Raw genomic sequence first — 24,752 nt, 5'->3', positions numbered from 1 at the left:
GGAAGGGAAACTTACACCATGGAGAGTATTTTCAACAGGGGAGGTGATCTTTAACTATTAGAAGTGTGACATGGGTCTGAGGCCATTATTTATCTCCCTGTTGGAAGGAGTCACATATCTCAAGAGTCCTGTGCACAACACCTCAAAATCCATACGGGTTAGAATTCCAAGCTAAGCGGGAGAATGACGACTGTAAAAAGGCTTTCACCTGATCAAACTGGCTGTAGCCCTGTAACTTACACAGGTATGTTGTTCCCTGAGTTTTTGAACCCAAGACATGCTTTTATAGTGAAGTAGTACTTACCTAAAAATACTAGATAACATGCGCGTCTATCTCTAATACCTTACAACTTCATTGCAAGTGACACAAAGGAAGCATTTATGAATGCCCGGCCATAAACAAAATGCCACTGTTCGCAAAAGTGAATGGTTTCCTTTCCTTTAAAATCACGAAACAGTCGGGCCCCAGTCTGACAAACTGTTACTTACTTAACCTACTAACCTCTGCACAAACTGAATGAGTCCTTGCTACATTACATAACGAATTATGACACATTTGAAATCTGGTTGCGATAATACGCAAGTACCATACATGTATGTGTGTGTATATATATATATATATATATATATATATATATATATATATATGTATTTTTTTTTTTACAAATAAACAGATATTCACTACAGCACTAGCATTTCTCACGGGGAAAACCATTCCAGCAGTCCAGCTACGTAAAATGTCAACATAAGCAGTCCTACAATACTATAATCCACAAAAATAACCCAACAAATTAGCAATAAAGTAAAGAATTCACATTACTGACTTAATAAAACAATTCTGAATAAGCTACAAGAGGGTCTCACCCAAACAAATAACTGGTACCAGAAATATGGCCTCAAGCTAAATGCCAAAAAATGCATCATCATCCCCTTTGAGGAGAGTGATGTCCCCACAAATTACATTAATAACAATGTTGCAAGCACGCAATAAGTCGTATGGTACTTGGGCAGCCAGGTTGATAGAAACCTGACTATTGACCACCATGTTGTCTCTGTTGTAAAAGCTTTTTACATGGCCCACTTCATTGGTAAGGGTATCTCATCCAAGGAGGGACAAGGAGATCATAACATCCCTGCATTCTTCCTTTACAAGAGCCATTATTGAGTGCAGTGCCCCTTTTGGCATGTGCCTCAGCAAAACACCCTGCCAAAAGAAAGACTACAACCATTTCTGACAAAAAAGGTCAAAGGACTAAGTTCACTTAGTTATCCAGACTAAAAAGCTTCTTGCTTTCCTCTGTCTCTCACTGGCCCCTATAAATTTCATCATTGGATTGCTTTCCAGGCTAAGAAAGATCCTGCCTTAAGAGACTTCCTCTACCTCAGAAATACTGGTTATACGTAAAACGCTCTTTACAAAGAGCACAGTCTTCACTGCAACATAAACAAGCCACTTTTTACGGACAGGTTCTTGAGACAAAAACCTTCAACTTCTGTAAAAAGCTCCCCTCATTATCAAACAATGTAGTTCAGCAACACGATGGCTGGATGGATAGCCATAAATGTAGTCCTTGGGTAAGTAGCATAGCCTTCATCAAACCAGATGGAAAATCCACATACTAACCTTTCCCAGCTGGATGGCTAAGATCTAATATTGGTTACTTAAGTCTAGTTGCCCAAGAAGAGGGGCATGTTTAACTAAGAATTCCATTTGCAAAATTATATTCAGTATACATATTAAATCTCTCTCTTACACACACACACACACACACACACACACACACACACACACACACACACACACACACACAAAGCCCCTACTTGTAAAATAGGCAACCTCAGTAATCACATGACACCCACTCACTGAATGAAATTGTCTGGAAGTCAAAATATCTGAAAAAAAATCACAATAGAGATGGATTCATCCATGTAATTTACCACCACCAAGAGGACCATCAATAAATCAACAAACAACTGCTCGGCAAAAAGTAAATCAATAAGAAAACCCTAATCTATAATGCTACATACTGGTGTAAACATATAACTTGTGTCAATCTCCAGGTTAATCCATACCAAAAGATTGTTTCAGAGCTTCAGCTATGTACAAACAGCTTTCTCCTAAAAACTTTACTCATTGATATTTGCCTTGCTGTAATTATAACTGTAAAAAAAAAATGTTTTTAAGTTTATTCTGTACCTCAATGATTGCCACTGTTACAAGATGTAATCTCTGCCATATTGTATGAGTACTACATCCATAATTTGCTGTCTCTCTCTCTCTCATGTATTGTATTACATTGTTTTGTGGGTTTTTTGGAGCTTTTCTCCCCGGGCCTCTGCTGAAAATGGACCTGTGTCCAGTCGGACTTTCCCGGTAAACAAATGTAAAATAAAATAAAATAAATAAAAATAAACTTCCCTCCAATCTAAAGCCATTTGATATTCAGACATTTTAATTAGTGCAGAAGTTACTCACAGACTGACAGTTTACTGAGCTGTAATGCTGACCTTCGCTTTTGAAAAAAACAAATTCCCAGACTTTGTCAATAGCTCAATATTGAGAGGATTATTTATTTATTATATATTTATTTTTGCAAAACATCTTTAAAACTGTTAAATTGATTACACACCCAGAAACACAGAAAAGTTATTGTGATTATGTAAACCACAGACTGCTGCAAGAAATCAAAGTCACATTAGCACTCTAAGCTTATGTCCGAACAGATGAATCATATCTGTCAATTCCAAAAGAAGTAAACTAGCTTAATAAGAAGGTTATTTGCAAGGTTACATGGCAATTTATATTGGAAATAAGCAGAGATATTAAAAAGGCTCTGTTTTTCATAATTATGCCGAAAAGTCTTCCAAGGTAAATGCAACTTCTGATTTAGTATAGAACCATACCTCTCAACCTTAGAGCAAGAAATCTGGACAAAGCGAAAAATAAAAGTGGGACACAGGCCCAAAAATAGTTATGCATCACAGACACCATTGAAACAACGGTAGCTGCAAACATTATACATCACTTATAATCTTTCTATCCAATTATTGTCAGTTAAACATTATATGGCTCATTCAGTCCTGCCTTCTTTACATCAAAGAAAACCATGCTTTGAAATGACAAATGCATTAAAAATAATAAGTAAAACACATTGCATCAACATCCTGCAACTTCCTACCTGCAAGCAACCACAGAGCTTTCACTGAAACTAGGGCTGCTTGTTTCCCCAGAATGACAGCTCTCCCTTAAGTCTAATGGTATACAATCTACCAGTATCTGGACTACCTGAAATAAATTAAATTATGGCCTGTAAATTGAAAGTACACTTTGTTTAATTAAACTATATTTCTAAGCCCACTTACTATATTTTTTCAGTAACATCCCAATATCCATTTCCAGGTCACTTTACAAGACATTGGCAGTGGTAGACTTGGCATCCTTCAGAAACCCACAGGCCCACGCTAATACATTGCCCATTAAATGTAAATATCCATCCACTGTAAATGGCAAGACGCTATGTCTTAAAAAATCTACTTCTGGCATGCGTACCCAAGTATTAGGTTTTGAAACAAAGAAACATTCTCCACAGTCCGCAAGTCTCTGTCTTTAATAATCATCTACAGTTGCAGCACTCCCAACACATAAGCACACACATACACACTAAAATCCCCAACATTTAAAAAATTACATTGTGCCCACTTGATTTGCCAGTATTGATGATCCGCCAAAGCTATGCTTACTGTTGTCCAGTCTACCACTGCTACTCACCAATGAAAAAAACAGTACTAGGTGCTTTTTTGTTTGTCTGAAAAAACAATACAACTTTATATGCTACAGTCCCACATAGTCAGTCCACTACTGACCCATTAACCCTAGGCTGCTGTCTCATTCTTACTTCCTGGAACTGCATTACCTTGGACGACTACTTTTATTTCCTAAGCAAAAGACACAAATTGGAAGATGAGGCAAAAATTCAGACATTCGTTGAAAATCCATACAGTTAAGTGGTATGAGTTCATGTTCAATACAACACTTTCCCTGTCAGGAAAGCCACAATTTAATGAAAGTGTACTCTTAATGTATGATATATTTGGGAGCTAACTTGTTTGTGTTCAGTAGGTAGACTGATCATCGTTAGCCTCTTTGTGCATGCGTCTCTCTCTGTTATGCACACATACACACACACTGTTCTACTTTCACGCACACAATTCTGCTTTCATGCATGCACTCACTCACTCCGTACCTACCTATTAACACAGGTAATTGCTGTCCCTTTCAAAGCCAACAGCGGCAAATCCATACACGAGTCCCTCTTCAGCGAGAACACACACACACTGATTGTTCGGCACACTGACCCTTTTTTGGCTCAAAAACAAAACTAGAAGGGTGCTTTGGCGCATGCGCACACCGACATTAGCGTTACAGGTCACGGGAGCGAAAAACACAAAACAAAAAAAGTGTTTTGGGGCATGCGTACATCAATGTTACAGTTAGAGGTTGAGGGCCACATGGAAGAGCTCTGAGGGCCGCAGGTTGGACATGTCTAATCTAAGGAATCCCCCTCAGTCCCTGGGATATTAACAGCAGGGGATCCCCCTCAATGTCAGGAGTGGACTTTAAAAAAGCCTCAGAGGATGCAAGTCTCTGACAGGGTCGAAGCAGAGGAATCTGAAGCAAGCACCAGATGGTCTTCAGGGCTTTCACTAGCCACTAGAGAGACATCCAGGGGATGCTGGATAGCAACTGTAACCAACCTTACCTTTTTGACCTTCTTCGTAGATGATTGGGCCTTGGGATGGGAGGATTCTGACACAGCACCCTGAGCCAAAAGCTTAAGTCATTGATTCTAAAGAGGTATGGACAAGGGGGAGAGAACTATGTAGGGTCTCAGGCAGAAATGTCTGTCAAACAGAGCACCGAGTATGGTTGTGGGAAGCACCAAAGCAAAAAAGACGGTTGCCATGGTCTTTATGGGGACTATGCCTCCCACACTGACCTTTTCCCGTTCTGGATTACATAAGCACAATACCATAAAGAATAGAAAAATGAGAGAAGAAATCCCAGTGGGGCACTTATCTGAAAATGGCTTAGCCAGCAGTACAGCAGAAGGGAGTTCAGACTAATGTTGGATAATGATGTTCGAACTGGCAGCAAAGAAGTTCTGAATATTTGCATCCATAAGTCATGCCTATGCCCCACGCCTTGCACAGGGAGCATACATATGACTTACCATGCCTATAAGACTTAAAAGCTTTGGTATACTAGCCAGATGTTGGGCTATCCTTAGCAGGAGATCCCTTAGGTGAAGAATACTGCAACAGTGACATGGAAGGATATTGTCACAATTCAGTTCTGGTTGGAAGAATTAGAAAAGAAGAACACTGAAAACTACTTGCAAACTTGTGTGCGCAACTGTAATGAAGGTTAAGAAAATAAAAGACAATAGAATTGTGTGGGTTTAGGGCTGGAAAGTCATGGTAAACTTAAAAATGAAAGACGGAAAATGTAAAAAGCACCAGGATAGACAATGCAATGGCAAATTCCTCATTAACTGGCTGGGGAACAAGGCAGAGAATAGGAGGCTGGTGTGGACCTGAACTTTTCATATTCCAGTCTACTTTCCCTCTCTTTTGAGAGCAGAGGGCTTAAAATGTAGTACATAGCTCATACTCCTGGAAAACAAACCCTCTCCTACACATTTAACAATTTTTTTGTGCCTATCCAGAGGGGCGATTTTCTTTGCCCCAAATTTACACTTTTAGAAGGATTCTCAGTCTTGTCTTTTCTCCGTTAATGAAGCAAAATGCCAACAGTAAGAACAAAATGCCACTGATAGCAGAGAGAAAGAGTATCTGAATTGCACAGCCTAGCAACTATCCAAATGAAAGGCAAGAAAAAGGAATTAATTGACCTGAATCAATGCTGGAAGACCAAAAGGAGTTAAACATGACAGAAACCCATGAAAAAAAAAAAAAAAAAAAAAACACACACACACACACACACCAATAAATGCTGAGAAACAATTGTAGCTTGAGGCTGTGTCACAGTATGAATGAGGTTAGCGTGTGGCTACACATCTCGGGAGATGGGTTCTTAGACATGCAACACTGTGGGTAACAATGCGGCTCTAAGCATCCTGAGAAAGTTTAATGTGCAGGACAGTACAATTGTGTAAACTGCATTTACCCATAACAGTAGATGTTCAAATTCCTCACTGCTAATCCCAAGGAGGGAAATCAGAAGTCAGGAATGAAGACTTTTTTTCAGGACTTTCTTGCCTGTACAAGGAGAGGAAAGCCTTACAATCCTGAATCAAAACAACCAGTAACAATAAAACATATAAAGCAATAAGAAACACAACCTACTTTACATCCAGACTAAAACTATACACAAGAGCAGGGAGGTGAAGGGTGGATAAAGCTACTGCAGCAGTGAATAATTTGATCATCTACCGTTACATGCAAGTGCAACTTACAAAACTGCATTATGTTCCCACTACTGCAGTACCCTTTAGACTGTATGGGTTGATTACCAAAGCCTAGACAACCTGGGAGGAAGAAAGACATAGATTAAAAGCCCCTGGAGAATGATCCTAGCAAAGCATGACCTGGACCTCAGAAAGAAATCAAGTTTATAATGCATTATAAAAGTATATACAGAAAAACACATAGAATCATCTAGAATGATTCTAGAGTCCACCCCTTTCCAGTAAGCTACTGAAGAAGACATGGCCCTAGTAGAATGTGCCTTATACTTCCTGAAATGGATTTGCTCTAGTGGGAATAACAATCATCAACAGCTGCGGACAGCCACCAGGAAAATATGCTTTTTAGATAAAGGGTGTCCCTTTTTGCCCCTTGATAAGAAACAAATAACTTTTCTAAAGGGCTTAGTTTCATCAAGATGGTACCTGAGTAGCCTGTGTACATCCAGAGTATGCAGAATCCTTTCTCCTAGGTTTTTAGGTTCTGGATAGAAAGCTGGGAGATTGATGGCTTGATTCAAAGTAAAGCCTGATAACTACTTTGGGCATGAATGAGGGGGTTCTTCTTAAACAGATCCTATTCCTGTGGAAAAAGGGATAGGCCTGCCCACCATGAGAGATTGCAATTCAGATACTGTTTTTACAGATGTCAAAGCAATGGTGGGTACAGTTTTCCAAGTCAAGAACCTTAAATTAGCTTTATGGGCAGGTTCAGAAGGTGACAGTCATTTTTTTCCTGCACAAAGTTGAGCTACCAAGGAGGAGCAACCTGTTTACAAGGAGGTTCCAGGTGTAAAAACTCCTTTTCAGAAACTGATTCACAACAAAAAGAAAGAGGGGGCTGCATGTGCAGACATGCTTAAATGGCTGCAAGATGAACCTTTGGACACGAATAAGACAGGCCAGAGGAAAGTAACTTGCACCAATATCTGAACACTAAGTGATTACAAAATCCTTGATGGGCTCTCAGGTTGTTGATTAGGCACCAGTTAGAAAGTTGCTTTCACTTAACAATGTAGGACTTTCTAGAAGCAGTCTTTTCTTGCCACCTTTAGTGCCTACTGCACATCGTCATTAAATATGGGCCTAAAAGGTATTGGAAATGAATCATTCAGGCAGTCAGTTGAAGTGGATGGATATTGGGGTATATCAAATTTCCCATTTTTGTGTGTAGATCCAGTCTATGAGGAAGCTTGTGGTAACTGCCCCTGGCCAATTCCATAAGAACGGAGAACCAATGTTGCCTGGGCAAAGAAGAAGTTAATGTTTTTCTTGGGGAGGGAATCCCTTCAAATTTTCAGAATTATCCTGGATGTCAGTGGAAAGAGTTGAAATGCATACAGGAAAAGTCCCTTCCAGGGTAATGGATATGCATCTGTTTTCCAGGTTTGCTTGCAAGGAGTCCTGGAACAAAATGTATTTAGCTGTCTGTTTAGAAATGAGGTGAATAGCTCTATTTGAGATATCAAAAAGGTCTTTTGAAGACAAGTACCTATAAAGCAACCATAAATACAATCCTGTGAGATGGAGTCAAGGAAGACTTTTACGGTATTTATCTGTAATCCCAGATCACAGGATTTCCATTAATGCTGAGTCAGAGATTGCTCTTCAGAAATCAGCATGTCTGTGTTTCTTTTGCAAAGTTTTGACTCTTTCTTAGATTTACTTTTTAGAGCAACTCAATAAAAAGCATTTTTATTTATATTTACTTTATTCCTTTTTAGTTTTTAATTAAAGTATGTGTCCCTCTGTGGTTCTGTCACATTCCTCGATAGACATAGTAAGAAGGCAATTAGCCAGACAGTGGAAAAAATGCTGATGAGAAGCTCGGCAGTTTTTTTGCTGAATACAACAGAACCAGAGAGGAGCCTTCTTTTATTTTAGAAAAAAGTGGAACACTACTTCTCATAACGTGGACCATTTATTAACAGCTTACTAACAACTTCAACTAGGATGATCACAGGACAGTTTGAATGTGTTATTTGATACTGTAATTTAAGCATTCTTTTGATGAATTAGTATGATTCAGTATTATTTACTAATCAGTATCTGTTAAAAAAACATTGAACTGGAGGTATTGCAGACTCTTACAATGTGGAACTATGAAGAACATGGATTTTTTTTTAAAAGTCTGATTGAGAAACTTTCCTTTTAATGAGGTACACTTGAGAGGTACAAGAGCTGTAGTGGTTTCCTTTTGGGCATGTCATCAGTTTATGCAGGCCTTTGATGGGCTTACACAAAGTTGAAAGGTGGCTATTTTGAAGCAGAAGTTTCAGGAACCTTTATAAGTGCATACAAGGGTTTAGCTAGACATACTTGCTGCCCTTTATCTGTGTTTTTGCAGCAGCTGTGTGTGTGTGTGTGTGTGTGTGTGTGTGTGTGTGTGTGTGTGTGTGTGTAGGAAATGATGTAGGGAGATGCGAGTGTGTGTGTTTATAAAGTCTGTATTAGCGAGAGTGTGGAAAAAATGCCAATTTTTTTTCCCACCATCTCGCCAATGACAGATGGGATAATATTTTACTTGAGAGTAAAATACTGTCCCTCTGTCATTATTAGAAAGTTTTTATTGAAGTTGGCTTTGTGAGACAGCAGATAAAACACAGCTTTGCTCTGCATTTTTCCAGTCTCGCGAGAGCGTGACAAAACCACAGAAGGACAGAGAGACACAGCCACAAAGCTAGCTTCAATAAAAAGCATTCTAATAATAATAAAAAAAAATCAGGTGACATATACTGTGTAACAAACAATGAACTGTTGCATCACAGATCCTACACAATAAACTATCAATATGGGGAGGTCATCATAGAGCCTGTGTAATGTCTATGAAATGTGGGGAAGACAAATATGCTGTGAAAAAACTAAGGTCGCAGGTCTTGTGTAACAAACTATGGACTATCGCAGATCCTGTGTAAAGGAAATTAAATGGGGTGGGGGTCACAGATATTCAGCAACAATTATGAAATTTGGCTCTAAAGAAACTGTATGACTATGAGCAACAAGGAGTTCACAGATCTTTTGTAAATACTAAATCTGGAGGAAGAGGTCACATAGCCTGTGTAACAAACTAAACTGTAAGGAGATATTGAATATCATTCAACAGGTGTGAATGGGTGGTAGGTCACAGATCAATGAGCTAAGGGTGAGAAATACTGGAAATGCCATTAAAATGTAATAAATATTACAAATTGGACCACTGTTTTACAGAAACACTCTGGTCATAAATGCTTATAAAGTTGAAGCTAATACTGCTGTGAACAGGATCACTTCTCTGCAGATAGTGAGAAAACTTTACAAGCATGGACACACCCTAGCACCCATTTGCTGATAATGCAAACTCCAAGTGTACTCTCCCTACTCACCTCTTTTAACTTTCTCTTCAACTGCTCATTTTTCTTTTTACGACTTCTAAGTTCACACACAATGTCTTCATTTTGATCCATGACAGCAAGTTCATCTGGGCTACACTGCTCCACAGGCTTGTTTAGAATCTTTGACACCTAAGCAGGAAGTGGAGAGAGATTATTACAGCTCAGGTTGTAGCAATATTGTTCTTACACACTACAACTCAAAGGCTCTTAGCCAATATTTTAGCTTAAAGACCAAAGACACAATAAGTATCTAGGATACATCATCTTCCAAAAGCCTCCCACTTCCACAGGATCAGCAATTAGCCTCCCACTTCCACAGGACCAGCAATTATGGCAGTGACGATTCAGATCTAAGAACTCATAAAAAATATAGAGGATGGGAGACCTTTTCCTAGCCCTCTTTTTATTTATTAAACACACACACAGGCACACACAAACTCTTAGGTTTCTATTGAACAGGTATGAAAACCTGCTTTGACTGTCTATGCATTGCCACAAACATGGAGGATACTTTCATACTCCCTGCCATCATTATGGTCATGGAAACAAGAAATCCTACCAGAAGCCCTGTTGTCTTCAGAGCATTGGAATATGAATACTCCTACTAGGCTCTGGGCTCTGAGCTGAAAACACAAAGCCCAAAGCACCTTGCCAATATTGTCTACAGCCATCTGCAAGCATCAAGATCAATCACCTACTGACCCCTCACTATTTTGAGAAACATGGATATACAAAACTTCTACAACCAAGGCTTTAGTTTTGGTTTAAAAAATGGTAGTGACAAAAAATACCTTCACTGTAAGGGAGGGTGAAAATTACTGTTATAATAGTGTGACTATTTTGCACCTATATGAGGATGGGGAACATAGAAATAGAAGAGGCTGCTTTCAGTAGGCAAACAAAGAGTTCTAAAGAAAGTGGAATATATAACATAAGAAAAGTAAGAAAAACATGGAAAGTTTGCATCTCTTCCATGTTGATACTTGTAGAAACAGTACGAGTCACACAGACACAAAGACTGACAAGACTGGGGATAGTGAGCAGTTAAAAGTTCAGCTTTGAAATATCTTCCCTTCCATGCTACAAAAGCTAAACATAGTTTAAATTAAAAAGAAAAAAAATCAATCAGTTAACCTGCTGTAAAAGCTGCTGTTCAGTGCCAGTATTCATGATATCACAAGAGACCCATGATCCCTTAAATCAGATAAGTACAACTTAGACCTAGTGGAGATCCGTGTGGTCATAAATGACTGGAGGAGCTCCACTGAAAGGGACATGCAGGGAAACATGATGGAACTGAAAGGGACATGCAGGGAAACATGATGGAACTAACTATGCATATGTTAGAGGCAGGAACGACACTGGTTTTGAGTAGTATTCTTGCCTTCAATAAGAATGATGCCTAGATACAAAGACAAGATAATTGTTTCTAACAATTGGCCAAGTAGTTGGTGTCATTCCAAGGGGGTCCTCTATGTCTCAGCCTAGAATGAGATGGTAGATAAGACTTTCTGTTTAGCCATGTATGGCTTACACCTCTCATACCAGGGTTTCTGCATACTGTCTAGAGTCTTTGTTGCCCCTACACAGTGCCTTTTTTAGGCAGAGTCTTCCTACTGGACAATCCTATATAGCAAACTCAAACATCATGGTGGCACCACTCAGTGCTAACAGACTAAACAGAAAGATGCCAGAACTTGATGCACCCCTAGGTTCATAAGTAAGTACTAGTCTAGCTGCCCTTGAGGACCATTTTAAACCTGGCCAGTTTCCCTTTTTGTGCTCAAATTAACCTATCCCATTTGGTTAGAGATTGGCTTCATCCATCTCATGGTCAATAATTGTACATTACCCCAAATGAGAACTGGGATCATACTATAGATCATTTGAGGAGAGCCATGCATGGGGTAAAGCATTTAGGAGCCGCTTCTGAGGAATTTGAGTCAGTCTATGTAGGACATGTTGCTTAGGTCTTGTATTCTTTTAGTAAGGCATCTCTGTGGACATTCAGTTACTGCATGTGTCTGGACATACATGTCAAACGGAGCACTGAATTCAATGAATGGCCTCATGAGGGCTGAGTAAAGGGGGACAATGACATTCCTAGATCTTGACAATCTATTTGTTTATAAGCTGTGCAATAGAGAAGAAATTTCTTACAATAACAGACACCTGTGGACAGTGACCTAACTTTTGATCAATGTAAACTCCCAAATGCAAAACAACTGGGTCATCTCTTAGGGGCTTATTGCCAGTGTGGTAGTTCCCAGTAGGTGACTTGCTTCCCAAAGGATATAATAATGCATTTTTTGGCATTTAGTTTCAGTCCATGATTTTGTCACCAGTTATTTATTTGGGACAAACCTTCCTGTAGGATGGCTTAATCATTTGGGGATTCAAGGACTTCTCCTAGCTTGCAGTCACCTGCAAACTTAGTAAGCCATAGCCCTTTGGTACTGGCTTTTGCTTTAGAAAAGTAGATGCCAAACAGGAGAGGTCCCAGCACAGAACCCTGGGGGACTCCATTGGCTACTGGTTTCTTTATGGAGATCCAGTGGATAACATAGGGGTTTCTTCCCCATTTATTTAGCTTTGCTACTATGCCTGAGTTGCTCCTGCAGCTTGAACATATTCATACTACTTTTTAATTTCTCCAAATATTTTGGGTTTCTAATACCATGACAAGAACGGACCCCATTCCTAAGTCACAGTATGATTAAAGCTCATGAAATTAGTACCGTTTCAAGCTTTGATGTCAGCCAGAAGTGCTCTTTGCAGCACCAGCAACGTGCCCAGTAATAATTCCTTCAGCAATTCATAGAGTTACATGTATTGATAACATATCTAAATGTGACTGTAGATTCTTTTTATAAGACTTATTCCTCCTACTACTACTGGAACTGTCTGGGTATCTTCCTTATACATTGCTCTTGTTTCTGCCTGCAAATCCTGACATTTTATGACTTTGTCTCTCTCTGTATGCAAGGCACTGTAGTCACTGGGTGTGGCGATTTCAGTCATCAATGCTACTTTTGTCTTCTTTACATGGATCACTATATCCAATTTTCTAACATTTATCTTTTGAACTGTAGGTAATGGGTGATCCCGTGTGATGTAGACTTCATCATTTTCAGTGATGCTTTGTGGCTCATGTTTCCAGTGTTTTTCAATCACTTCAATACTATAATGTTCGCACAATCCCCGGTGCAACAGTCTTGCCACATTATTACGCCTTTCAGTATACAGTCCTTCTGCCGTTAGTATATTGCAACCAGCAACAAGGTGTGCAACTGTTTCCAATTCTGTTTTACAAAACCTACATTTCTCCAAAATACATCAGCAAACAGTAACACGAACTGGAACACCACTGATAAGACACAAAAGCTTCTTTTATTAATACACGTTCTGGTAACTCGACTTCTTGCCTTCTGTTTGTTCGTGTTCCTGTTTGCTGATGTATTTTGGATATTTATTTTTGCTTTTGTATGCGAAAATCAAAACCTACATTTGTCTGTTTCTTCCACATGTTCAATGGACTTTGTAAATCAATGTGTACATAGCCCACTATTTTGTGCCGCCAATATTAACCTTTAGTCTCTTGGTTTGAATTTGCCTCTCCTTAACCATTCCTGTGTTTGTTCCTGATCAGCATGAGGTTCTTTCAAAAGTTTTCTATACTTGTAACTATATTTATGCATTTTCACATGGGTCTACATTACTTTGTCAAAAGGGCTGTTCATCAAACACCTTTTGATCGACACATATCGAAAGACCAAAACTTTTAACGGCCAAATAAGCAATTTTTCCCATGAAAAAAACGCTTGGCCAAAAAAAATAAATAAAACAAATCAAACCCCCCCATCACCCCCCCAACATCGCACTACAGTGGAGGAAAGGGCAGATTCCTGATAACAGCCAAGCGATTTTTTTCCCCTGGGGAAAAAAATTCACTTACTTGGTCATTCAAAGTTTTGTTACTTCACCATTTACATGTCAATCAAAGGACGTTCAGTTAACAGCCCTTTCGATAACATAAATGGGACCCTTTTTGCATTGTTTGCCTTCTCATCTGGTCCTTCACCTTATATTCTTGCTTTTGTTTTTTTGGCACATTCAGTTGCTGCCTGATTTTTATCTACTTCTGTTTTCATTTTCATTCCTGCTTGATGCCAATATGCTTCTGCAAGACTAAGCAGGGAAGTCATCTTAGATTTATTCTCCTCATGTTTCAAAACTTTCACTATGTTTGGGTCTTGTGAGGTCAGCAGATATGTGTGCAGTCCCACAATTCCAGATCTATATCAGTAATCAATTTCAAGGAGGCCCATACCTCCTTCAGAACGGGGAATACATAATCTTGGTATGCACTGACTTTTATAAATCATTTGGTGAGCATGAAGCACCCTTCTTGTTTTCCTGTCTAATCTATCAAACACATTTTGGAGCCAGTCAATCACTCCAAAACTGTAAGTTAAGACAGGAACAGCAAACTGATTTATAGCTTGAATTTTGTTCCTAGATGTCAGTGCTGTTTTCAGGATTAATTTAAGTCTTCTAAAATATTCCTTACTCAGTTTTATTCACGTTTGTTCATGTTTTATGTTTGATCCTTCATCAGTTCTCAAATATTTATACACTCCCCTCTTGCTCAAGTTCTTTTATATCACATTCTTGTCCCAAACTTATGTTTTCTTGGTGCTGCAGTTTTCCTGCTTTAAAGGTTGCTTTTGCACATTTATCAAGACCAAATTACATTCTTATATAATCTGAAAAAATGTTGACAACTTGCAGTTGTGCTTTCAGTTCCTTATCTGTTGAGCTATACAATTTTAAATCATCAACAAAGAGAAGATGAGCCAGATTATAGCCACGGTCTAAGCTATTAAGTAGATAGCTTAATGGGTGAAGGGCAAGACAGAATACCAGCAGTGACAAAGAGTCACCCTGGAATATGGCCCTTTGAATTTTTTTTCCCTGGGATAATAATTTGACCTTTATCATGGCTTAATTGCAAAGTGGTCTGCCACCGTTTGATGGCCACTGTAATATAGTTAATCAGTGTAGTGTGTATCTTATACATTTTTAAGCACTCTTTTATCCATGAATGTGGGATAATATCAAATGCTTTTTTGTAGTCTATCCATGCCATACTTAGATTGTTCCCCTTTTTTACAGTTCTCCACTATGACTTTAACAACAAATGATCCTTTGTTCCATATGACTTTCTTTTATTGCCCTTTTGTTCTACTGCCATAATTGAGTTTTCTTCTAAATGATTATAAACTCTGTCTGCATCAATTCCAGTGTATAGTTTACACGTCGTTGGAAGGCAAGTTATTGGTCTATAGTGTTTTGGGTGGCTTGCAGGTTCACTCTTAACAAGTAGCATTGTTTTTCCTGTTGTTAGCCAGGTTGGTATCTGTTCAGGGTTTGCATATAAATAGTTCTTACTCATGGCTAAATCTTCATGCAAATATGTTAACACTTTTAACCAGAAGTTAGGTACTGCATCTGGGCCTGGGGTTTTCCAATTAGAGGATTTACATAACCTTTTTTCAATCTCTCTGACCGTTACTTCATCCCATTTCATATCCTGCACCTTTAAACTTCTTTTTTTTTCTTTCTTTTATTTCTTCTATTTAGCATCTTTATGTCCCACAGGATTTTTGTAAATACTTCTCCAAAATGTGTCTATTTCTTTTTTTGGTGGTCTTTCAGTTCCTTTTACCTTGTTTCCCAATTCTTTAAAAAATGTTTTTGGGGTCATCAATAAATTGCTTATTTTGTACTTTTCCTTTATATTTATCTGTGTGTCTTCTAAGTTTTTCCACCTGTGCTGAGATTTTTAGTTTATTTGTGATACAACAGATTAGGATCCATCATGCACTAACACTGCGCACTGCCTTTATCACAACTATCTTTAAAGTATTTTTGTTGATCTGTTCCCTCTTCTATATTCCTCCAACAGTGACACTTCTTGTCTCAGTTGCTTCATAGTTTTCTCTATTCGATTTCTCCCCTTCCTTTCCCTCAGTACCCTGTGTTCTTGTGGCAGAACTTTATCAGTTATCAATTTAGCTGCACAGTAATATATCCTGTTTACTTCTGTTATAACCGCATGGATCTTTATGGGCAGTACTGTCTTCATTTGTTTTACCAAACTTATAACCCTTTTGGGTTTTACTGACCTTCTGCAGTCTATTTCTTTCCTTTATCTTAATATGTCTATCCATCTCTACCAAATCAAGCAACTCTTTTCTTATCTCATTTTCTTCTAAACTGAGGGCACATTTTTTGTTTTCCATTTCCTGCGGGCATTCTATAGAAAGTTCTATAGCATCTTCCTGTGGCACATTCTCTTCAATTTCATCCAGTGTCATCCCTTGCTCTGTCATATGGGTAATGGCCTATCACTCCTCATCATTGACTGCATCAGTTTCCACAGTTTCCTGTTCTTTCTCTTGCTGTCCAGCTTCAAGTGAACGTTTGTACTGGTTTCCTGTAGAAGGCTCCAAAATATCTTCATATGGCCAACTGCTTCCCATTCCACTGGTTTCCCCTTAATTTGGATGTCCACTTCTCTATCCTTTTATGGTGCTTTCTGAATTAGATTTTCTACTCTGAATCTTTCACTTTGCAGGTACTCCATACCAGTTTCTATTTCTATAACGTCTCCATTACTAATCTCCTTTTCCTCTTTGTCTTCTTATTTTTTTGTATTGTAAAGTTTTCCATGTCCAGATTCCTTTGCCTATATTTCTCTTCAAATAAAGTTGGTGCTGCTCTTTTTGTATTGATTAGTTTTGCTTTCTCCTTTGCATAGATGTTACACCACATTAAATCTTTTTCTTTCCCATGTCCATAATTCTTCTTTAGATGTGTCCTGATCTTCCTGTTTTTCTCCTTACTCTAGTGACTTGTTCCATCATGCTGTAATGTAACTTGTGTTAGACCTTCTACACCAAATCCTTCAGTTCGCAGGTACTCCATAACTTCAACTTCTATTTTTTTTACTTCTACTTTACTAATCTTCTTTTCTACATTCCCTTTTTGTGATATTTTTTTTATTGTGAAATGTTCCTTATCTGGATGCCTTTTGCCTGTATTTCTCTTTGAATATCTTTGGGGCTGCCTTCTTTATATTGATTAATTTGGCTTTCACCTTTGCATAAACACTGCACCATATCAAATCTCTCTCTCTTTCCCATGGTCATATTTCTTTTTTATATTTTTCAAAAATCTCTAGGTTTTATTTATATTTTTGCACTTCCTCAGATGCTTCTTTTTCCAAACAGATCAGAGTTTCTTGATCTGCACACTGTTTTTCACAAATCTGTTGTATTAATGAATTTTATTTTTTCTGACAGTTTATCTTGTGGAAGTATTTTTCTTTCCTCTAATTTCTCTTAATCTTTTCATATATCTTGTGTCTACAAATGCTGGGATTTTTGCATATTAGTAATGATACATAATTTCCTTTTTATCCTCAATAATCCACTCTATCATCTTTATGGCTCTTCTTTGGCCCATCAGTTTTTGTGATTTTTGTGGACTGCTACTTCTTCTACAACATTGGGGCACATCTTCCCCATGGGCCTGGCCTGGCCCCATTGTAGGAATGTTTCCATATTCTGAGGATTCTACACGGTCATTTTTTCCAGTCCTGGCACCAGTGTGCTTACCAGGATTGGGCAGTTTTTTATCCTGGGTCTTGTGCACTCCACTATCTTTTTACATTTTTTACCTACTTCTGTCCATGATATAAGCTATATAAATACAGTTTATGTATCAGTGTCGTCTTGGTGAGATTTTGTGAAAAACAGGGTCCACCTCGTGAAGGTACTTACCAAGACCTGAGGATGAATTCAATTTTAGCAACACTATTTCTCCATTCAGACCCCTGTCTATTTTCTAAATTTCTCCAAATCTTTTGGGTTTCTAATACCATGATGGGAATGGACCCCATTCCTAAGTCAAAGTATGATTAAAGTTCATGAAATTAGTATTGCTTCAGTCTTTGATGTCAGACAAAAGTGCCCTTCGCAGCACCACAATGTGCCCAAGTAATGATTCCTGCAATTTGTACAGGGTTAATTCTTTTTTTATAAGTCCCATTGCTCCTACTACTACTGGAACTGTGTGGGTATCTTTCTTCCACATTGCTCTAGTTTCTGCCTGGGTACACATTGCTCTAGTTTCTGCCTGGGTACACATTGCTCTAGTTTCTGCCTGGGTACACACCTGCTATCAATTAGAGAGACTCTGATTAACCCCAAATAAAGTTCAGTTGTCCTAGTAAGATTTTCCTGACATTTACTCAGTTGCCTGCTAAAGCAAAACCCATGGTTTGCAGAGAGCTTACAAAGCATCAAAGGGATCTCATTCTTGAAAGGTATCAGTCAGGAGAAGGGTACAAAATAATTTTCACAGCATTGGATATACCATGGACCACAGTGAAGACAGTCATCAAAAAGTGGAGAAAATATGGGACAACAGTGACGTTGCAAAGAACTGGACATCCTTCCAAAATTGATGAAAAGGAAAGATGAAAACTGGTCAGGGAGGCTGCCAAGAGACATACAGCATCACTGAAGGAGCTGCAGGAATTTCTGGCAAGTACTGATTGTGTACTACATGTGACAACACTCTCCCATATTCTCCATACGTCTGGACTATGGGGTAGGGTTGCAAGACGGAAGCCTTTTCTTACACAGAAAAACATCCAGGCCTGGCTAAAATTTGCAAAACAATACATCAAGTCTCCCAAAAGCATGTGGGAAAATGTGCTATGGTTTGATGAGACCAAGTTTGAACTTTTTGGCCACAATTCCAAAAGGTATGTTTGGTGCAAAAACAACCCTTCGCATCACCAAAAGAACACCATACCCATGGTGAAGCATGGTGGTGGCAGTATCATGCTTTGGGGTTGCTTTCCTTCAGTTGGAACTGGGGCTTTAGTCAAGGTGGAGGGAATTATGAGCAGTTCCAAATACTAGTCACTTTTGGCCCAAAACCTTCAGGCGTTTGCTAGAAAGCTGAAGAGGAATTTCACCTTTCAACACGACAATGACCCCAGGTATACATCCAAATCAACAAAAGAATGGTTTCACCAGAAGAAAATTAAAGTTTTGGAATGGCCCAGCCACAGCCCAGACCTAAATCCAATTGAAAATCTGTGAGGTGACCTGAAGAGGGCTGTGCAAAAGAGATGCCTTCGCAATCTGACAGATTTGGAGCGCTTTTGCAAGGAAGAGTTGGCAAATATTGCCAAGTCAAGATGTGCCATGCTGATATACTCCTACCCAAGAAAACTGAATGCTGTAATTAAATCAAAAGGTCAAAGTATTAGTTTAAGGGTGTGCACACACTTATGCAGCCAGCACACTGTACATTTATTTTTTATATTTTTTCCCCTAACAGATTTGTTTGTTTTCAACTGAATTGTACAGGTTATAGGTCATGTTAAAGGTGGGAAAAGTTTTGAGATGATTTATTGTGGTCTCTTTTTTTTATATCACAAAAAAATGGCATTTTAACCGGGGTGTGTAAACTTTTTATATCCACTGTATGTGAAAGTATAATAAAGACATCAGAGGGGCCTATACCATAATTTATCCTACTCCTCAAGTACAGAAGTTCACTGAAAAATGGTAAGCAGAACCCAAGATGTGAACCAGATACATTTCTCCTTATTTAGTAACAGAATAAAGATATGCTTGTTGTACTTTTCACATGAACAGCACAAGTAGTTGTAAGATCCCAATTTGTTAAAATGTTATCATCCCATGTGAGCCTCATGCTATACCTAATCTCTTTTAAGCTTTATAAACAAAAAAAAAAATCTTTCCTTTGTTTTACTTCTTGGGATCATGTTAGAAAATTCTTAATCTCCCTCAGGAGTTCTCATTTGGAATAAATATTATATTTGTATAACCAGATATTCTGTCTGTTATTCTTTGCATTATTATTTACCTTAACATCTGATGTGTAGCCAAATAAAATAACACAAAATAATAATGCACACAGCAGTCTGGCCAGTTAGAGGTGGAAAGCACCAGTTTGCCAACATACACTGCTAACCACCACCATCTACTCTGATAAAAAACAGAAATAAATGCCATCCACAAAGCCATACATGTGAACAAATACTTTACTTTGACAAGTAAAGTGGTTAACACAGACAGTAGTTAAAACATTGCTGACAGAAAATAAAAATGCAAAGAAAAAGACCTCCGCACAATAGTCACTTGTATAGATCAAATAATAGCTAAATACCCTAGCGGAGTCTAAGAACAGCAAACCTTAGCTGCCCTAAGTATTAAAACATTAATTGTGAAACAAGGGGTAATTCCAGTCTACCAAGCTAAAGGAAACAATTAGGAAAACACCAGTCTGAATGCAACACTGTATACTTTTTCCTTTGCTCCCCCCCTCCTCTTTCTCTTATGCTTATCTGCAGCGTATGTGGCCATGGCAGAAATTAGACACTTTTTGTCCAGATGTCAAAATTATTTGCAATTCATGTTGTCATGGTAAAAAGGAGATGCTTTTAACTGTACAGAGATCAAAGGTCAGTAAAATGTGCAGCTTCTATGGATATGATGGCACCTTCTTCTGATATAACAAAGAAAGACCTGTGTAATGTAATTACTAGGTGGAGTTCTTATTTAACGGCTTCAATGGGATTCTACTAAAGGAAAGCATGTGTTTTAATAAACCTTGTTAACCATTATGCTGATTAAAATAACTGGTTTACAACAAGTTTCCCCTAGCAACTCAATGTCATGGACACTTGGACTGGAGAAGAGATATTCTATACAGTAGTATGGCACAGCGGCTGAAAAGCTGATGATGCTCATCTTGTGTCTGTGGACCCATCTGTGAGTATTAGCTATTTGTTTTTAGGGGTAGTATATTTACAGCAATCAAGCCAAGGAATTTTTTATTATCCTGGATTTGCATCCTATGTTTCATATTTGTCTTTCAATGTTTGCTTCTGTGCCAACCTTTGTATATATTTTACTCTATATTTGCATAATTCTCTCTACTATTTAAGTAAAGTTATTTACTGTTAAACTCTTGTGGATGATGTGTGTGTGTTATAAGGACATTCATACACTTTTTTTTTTTTTTAATCAGAGAAAAGGGTAACCACTGTACACTGTGGGGTAGCAAGCTGTATGGCACATGCCTATGGGACTGCTTCAGTTGACTACCAGTGGTATCACCCTCTAACATGCTTTGTGGCCCTGTACACAGTATACACACAACTCTCCCACCTGTTCTCTGCTCTGTCCCTTGTCCTTTTACCTCCTTTCCCTTCTTTATCCTTACCTCTTACAGCTAATTTCACCTTACGGAGCCAAACTGTTTTTTTTTCCTTTTTCAACAACCTTCCTTATTCCTCCTTGTTCATACCCTCAAAGCTACCTCACAACTCATCTACCTTCCTCGCCCTTTGTCTGTGCCTATAATTCCCAACGCCAGTGCTGATCTTTCAGTTCCACTACCTCTTGCTCCATTTTAAAGGGGAATCATATTGCTGACCAGCGGCCACTACCCAATAATGCCTTGTTCAGCTCTGACTTAAAAACCCTGATAAGGACTTTCCCTTTCCTGGTTTCACCCCATGTCATCTGCTTGAAGCCTTCTAGGCCAAATATTTAACCCAGCCTGTTTTCTCTGCCCAACTTGGATAAGGAATACTGCAGTCTCCTCCAGAAGAGTTCAGTCTCCAATCATAACCACTGACCCACTGCATCTGTTCCTAACACATCACTCAAATTTTATAAAGGATGGCCTGTAGAAGCTGTTAGTATACACCAACAGTTTTACTGAAACAAAGCTCAGAATTCACTGTTTACTGTAATTCATCTTCATTCAATCCCACCTCACCTCCTCTACATAATCTCACTGCCTAACCCTTCGCTCATGTGTACTACCACCACACCATCCTTGACTGCCTTGTTCTTCCTATCTTGTACTAAGGCAACACCTGGTCTCACTGTCTCTCCTTGTGTACTTCTACGTTTTTTGCATCCACACTTTCTTCACTCAAACTATTACTACTGTGTCACCAGACAGTGGAACTCCCTGCCTATCCTACTAAAACAGGACAGTTGTGCATCTAGCTTCAAACACATCTTAAAACAGCACCTACTGTCTTCCTGACTCTGTTCTTGTTCACAGTCTAACTCTCTCTGTCTTTCAGATCTCAGGACTATCACCAACCTCTAAACTCACCAGCTCTTCTACCTTATCCTGTAAATGTAAATGTAAATTAATCCTATCTATATTTATAACTATATACTGCTTTTTGTCAACCTGTTTATTATTGTATAACACTCCTTCAGAAATAAAACTGTATTAACATCTGTCTTGATTGTATTAACCATCGGATGATTCTAAAACCCCACTTCTATTGTTGAGAAATTGCTTCTTTTTTTTTCTCTGTAATTCTTTGCAATGTTTGCATCTCTAATAGAACTTGTCTCCCTGGGCCTCTGCTGAAAAAGGGCCCGAGTGCCCAGCAAGATTATCCCGGTAAACAAAAGGCAAACAAATAAAAAAATGCTTGTCCAGCCATCTTCCCAGAATGTCTTTTACTACTATGGAATTTCTTTTGCTCTTTTGCAGCTTCTTGTGTTAGGCTGCTACATTTGGGCTATCCCCAACCTACTGCCCGATCCTACAGAGTGCTAAAAGTGATTCTGGGTTTCCAACAGACTAAAAATCACGGTCTCTTCTCTCTCTCTTTTTTATCCACTCACTGCAAGGTTGTCTCTCTTGTCCATATTCTGTTATCTTCTAATGTACCACTGCAGGCACTGTCTCCCCACCATCTTTTTTTCTTTCCTTGATCTGTAAATCTCATTTCTTATCTTACTGCTTTATGCTCCCTTACATGTCATATTCTATTCTGGCCCCTGACTTTCACTTTGTAACACCGCACATGAAAGTGAGAATTTTCTTGACATCTCTCTGCAGCTGGTGTTTTCATTAGAAGGGTTATTGTTATCTTTATTTGTTGTACTGCTACTGCTTCTAAAATGAGTATTCAGTTAGCATGTCTGTGATCTACGTATGTATTTCTAACTACTTTATGATACTATGCGTGCTGGTACCAATCCAGCAGTATCTTAACTGACAAATTAGTACCTTCTTCTTCTTTCAGCTTTTTCCCGGTTAGGGGTCGCCACAGCGGATCACCTTGTCCGCACATTGAATGGCAGTGGAGTTTTACAGTGTCGAGTAGGCACACTCACATGCACACCTAGGGCCAATTTAGAGTGTCCAATCCACCTGCAGCATGTCTTTGGGATGTGGGAGGAAACCGGAGGAAACCCACACGACCACAGGGAGGACATGCAGACTCCGCACAGAAGGCACCCCAGCCGAGGATCGAACCAGAGAACCTCTTGCTGTGAGGCAACTGACAAATTAGTACCTAATAGGACTTATTTGTGAGGTTCTGTTTGTTTAGTTATTTTACTTTCTTCTACTTGTCATTTGTTTATTCGGTCTTTAAGCTTTTAACAGCAAACACAGTTTGATCGTTTCTGTTTCGCTCTCATTTCAGTATTCAGTGACCATACTTCTGAGTGTCCACTCTCATACTGAATTTTAGTCACGGAGTTGGAGCAGGCACCTTGACATACACAGAGCAGCAAGATGAAATGTTCATGAGGTGTCCATGCATGTTCCACTCAAAGTTAAGTCTGGTTCACCACCCCTGCCAAGTTAAAAACAAGATTTCCTTCACATGAAAGAAAATCCTCCCTCCAGTTACAATCATGGCATCCCCTTCCCTGACTATCACAGTCACTTAGGGAATGGGCTGAGAGTCAGCAACTATGACAGTGGCCCCAAAAATTCTATTAAATCACCCAAAAAGAAAGTACTGTGAAGTCAACAGAGTAGATTAGAAAGATGCAAAACAAGTCATGTGTACATTAGTTACCTTGACAGATCTATTAAACAACACCCTCAACATACAGTATAGACAATATTCTTCTACTAAAACAAAAATGTAGTCAGAGACCTGAGTAGACAATTCCATCTCCTTCAGTCTTCATGTAGCAGCAGTGCTCAGCAAATCTTTCTACTTGGCACAACTAATACCCAAAGGTATATCATCCTAATCTGTTCACTGTTCCCTTATATTCGATACTAATTAGATAAATTAGAGAGAATAATACCCCTTTCAGGATATACCTCATTTAACATATCACATAATTAAAGAAGCCCTAGGGGTTTCTGACTATTTTTTAGGCTTAAAGACCATGGGTTATACCAAGAGAGCCCTATTCCTTTATTCAGTATCTTACAGACTCTTTGGGGGTGATCTGTTCTTCACCCACCAAGCTATTACAGACCCTTCTGTCATTAATATTCTCTGTCTCTACAAATCTAACAGCTTTGCAAACACTAGAACCAAGGAACTAAATCTTCACACCGAGAGAGAGAGCGGGTCAGACAGAGATACATTTATTACAAAGCATCTCTCCTTCTCAGGAATAAACTGTCCCTGCAAGTTAAGTGCTGCATTATCATCGTTCAAGCAAGACCTAGATGACAACATGGGTACCCTCAAATTTTCCACGAGGCCAACTGATCTACCCTTCCTTGAGTAAGATGGTGGGGGAGGTTACAGCTTGAAAGTAGGTATTAGCAAGGAGTTGAGAGTCACAAGACTACATTGTCTTGACACTCTGACTCTTGTGAGTGCTTAATTTCTTTTTTAGAGTTAAGGGACAGCAATGCAAATGCTAGTAGATTGTACAATGTATGATGTACAGCATAGCTTCATGGTATACAACATAAATTGTCTATAAATAAATTATACACCATTCAATACAAAAAAAATTTAAAGTATTATTGAGTGGGTCATCTAGTT

General features: G+C 38.7%; 1 protein-coding gene across 1 annotated transcript in view; it reads right to left on the bottom strand.

The window, feature by feature from the left end:
* Positions 1 to 24,752, bottom strand: part of SIRT7 (sirtuin 7) — an 885,398-nt gene that overhangs the window by 349,106 nt on the left and 511,540 nt on the right. The window contains exon 2 of the mRNA XM_044068225.1: positions 9,848 to 9,985. Coding sequence (XP_043924160.1) covers positions 9,848 to 9,985 — 138 coding nt within the window. The remainder of the gene's footprint in view (positions 1 to 9,847; positions 9,986 to 24,752) is intronic.

This window comes from Protopterus annectens, chromosome 4.part0 (assembly GCF_019279795.1).
Source record: "Protopterus annectens isolate FY-2018-M chromosome 4.part0, PAN1.0, whole genome shotgun sequence".
NCBI lineage: Eukaryota > Metazoa > Chordata > Ceratodontiformes > Protopteridae > Protopterus > Protopterus annectens.
Note: the sequence above shows the minus strand (reverse complement) of the source record. Positions and strands in the feature narration are given on the sequence as shown.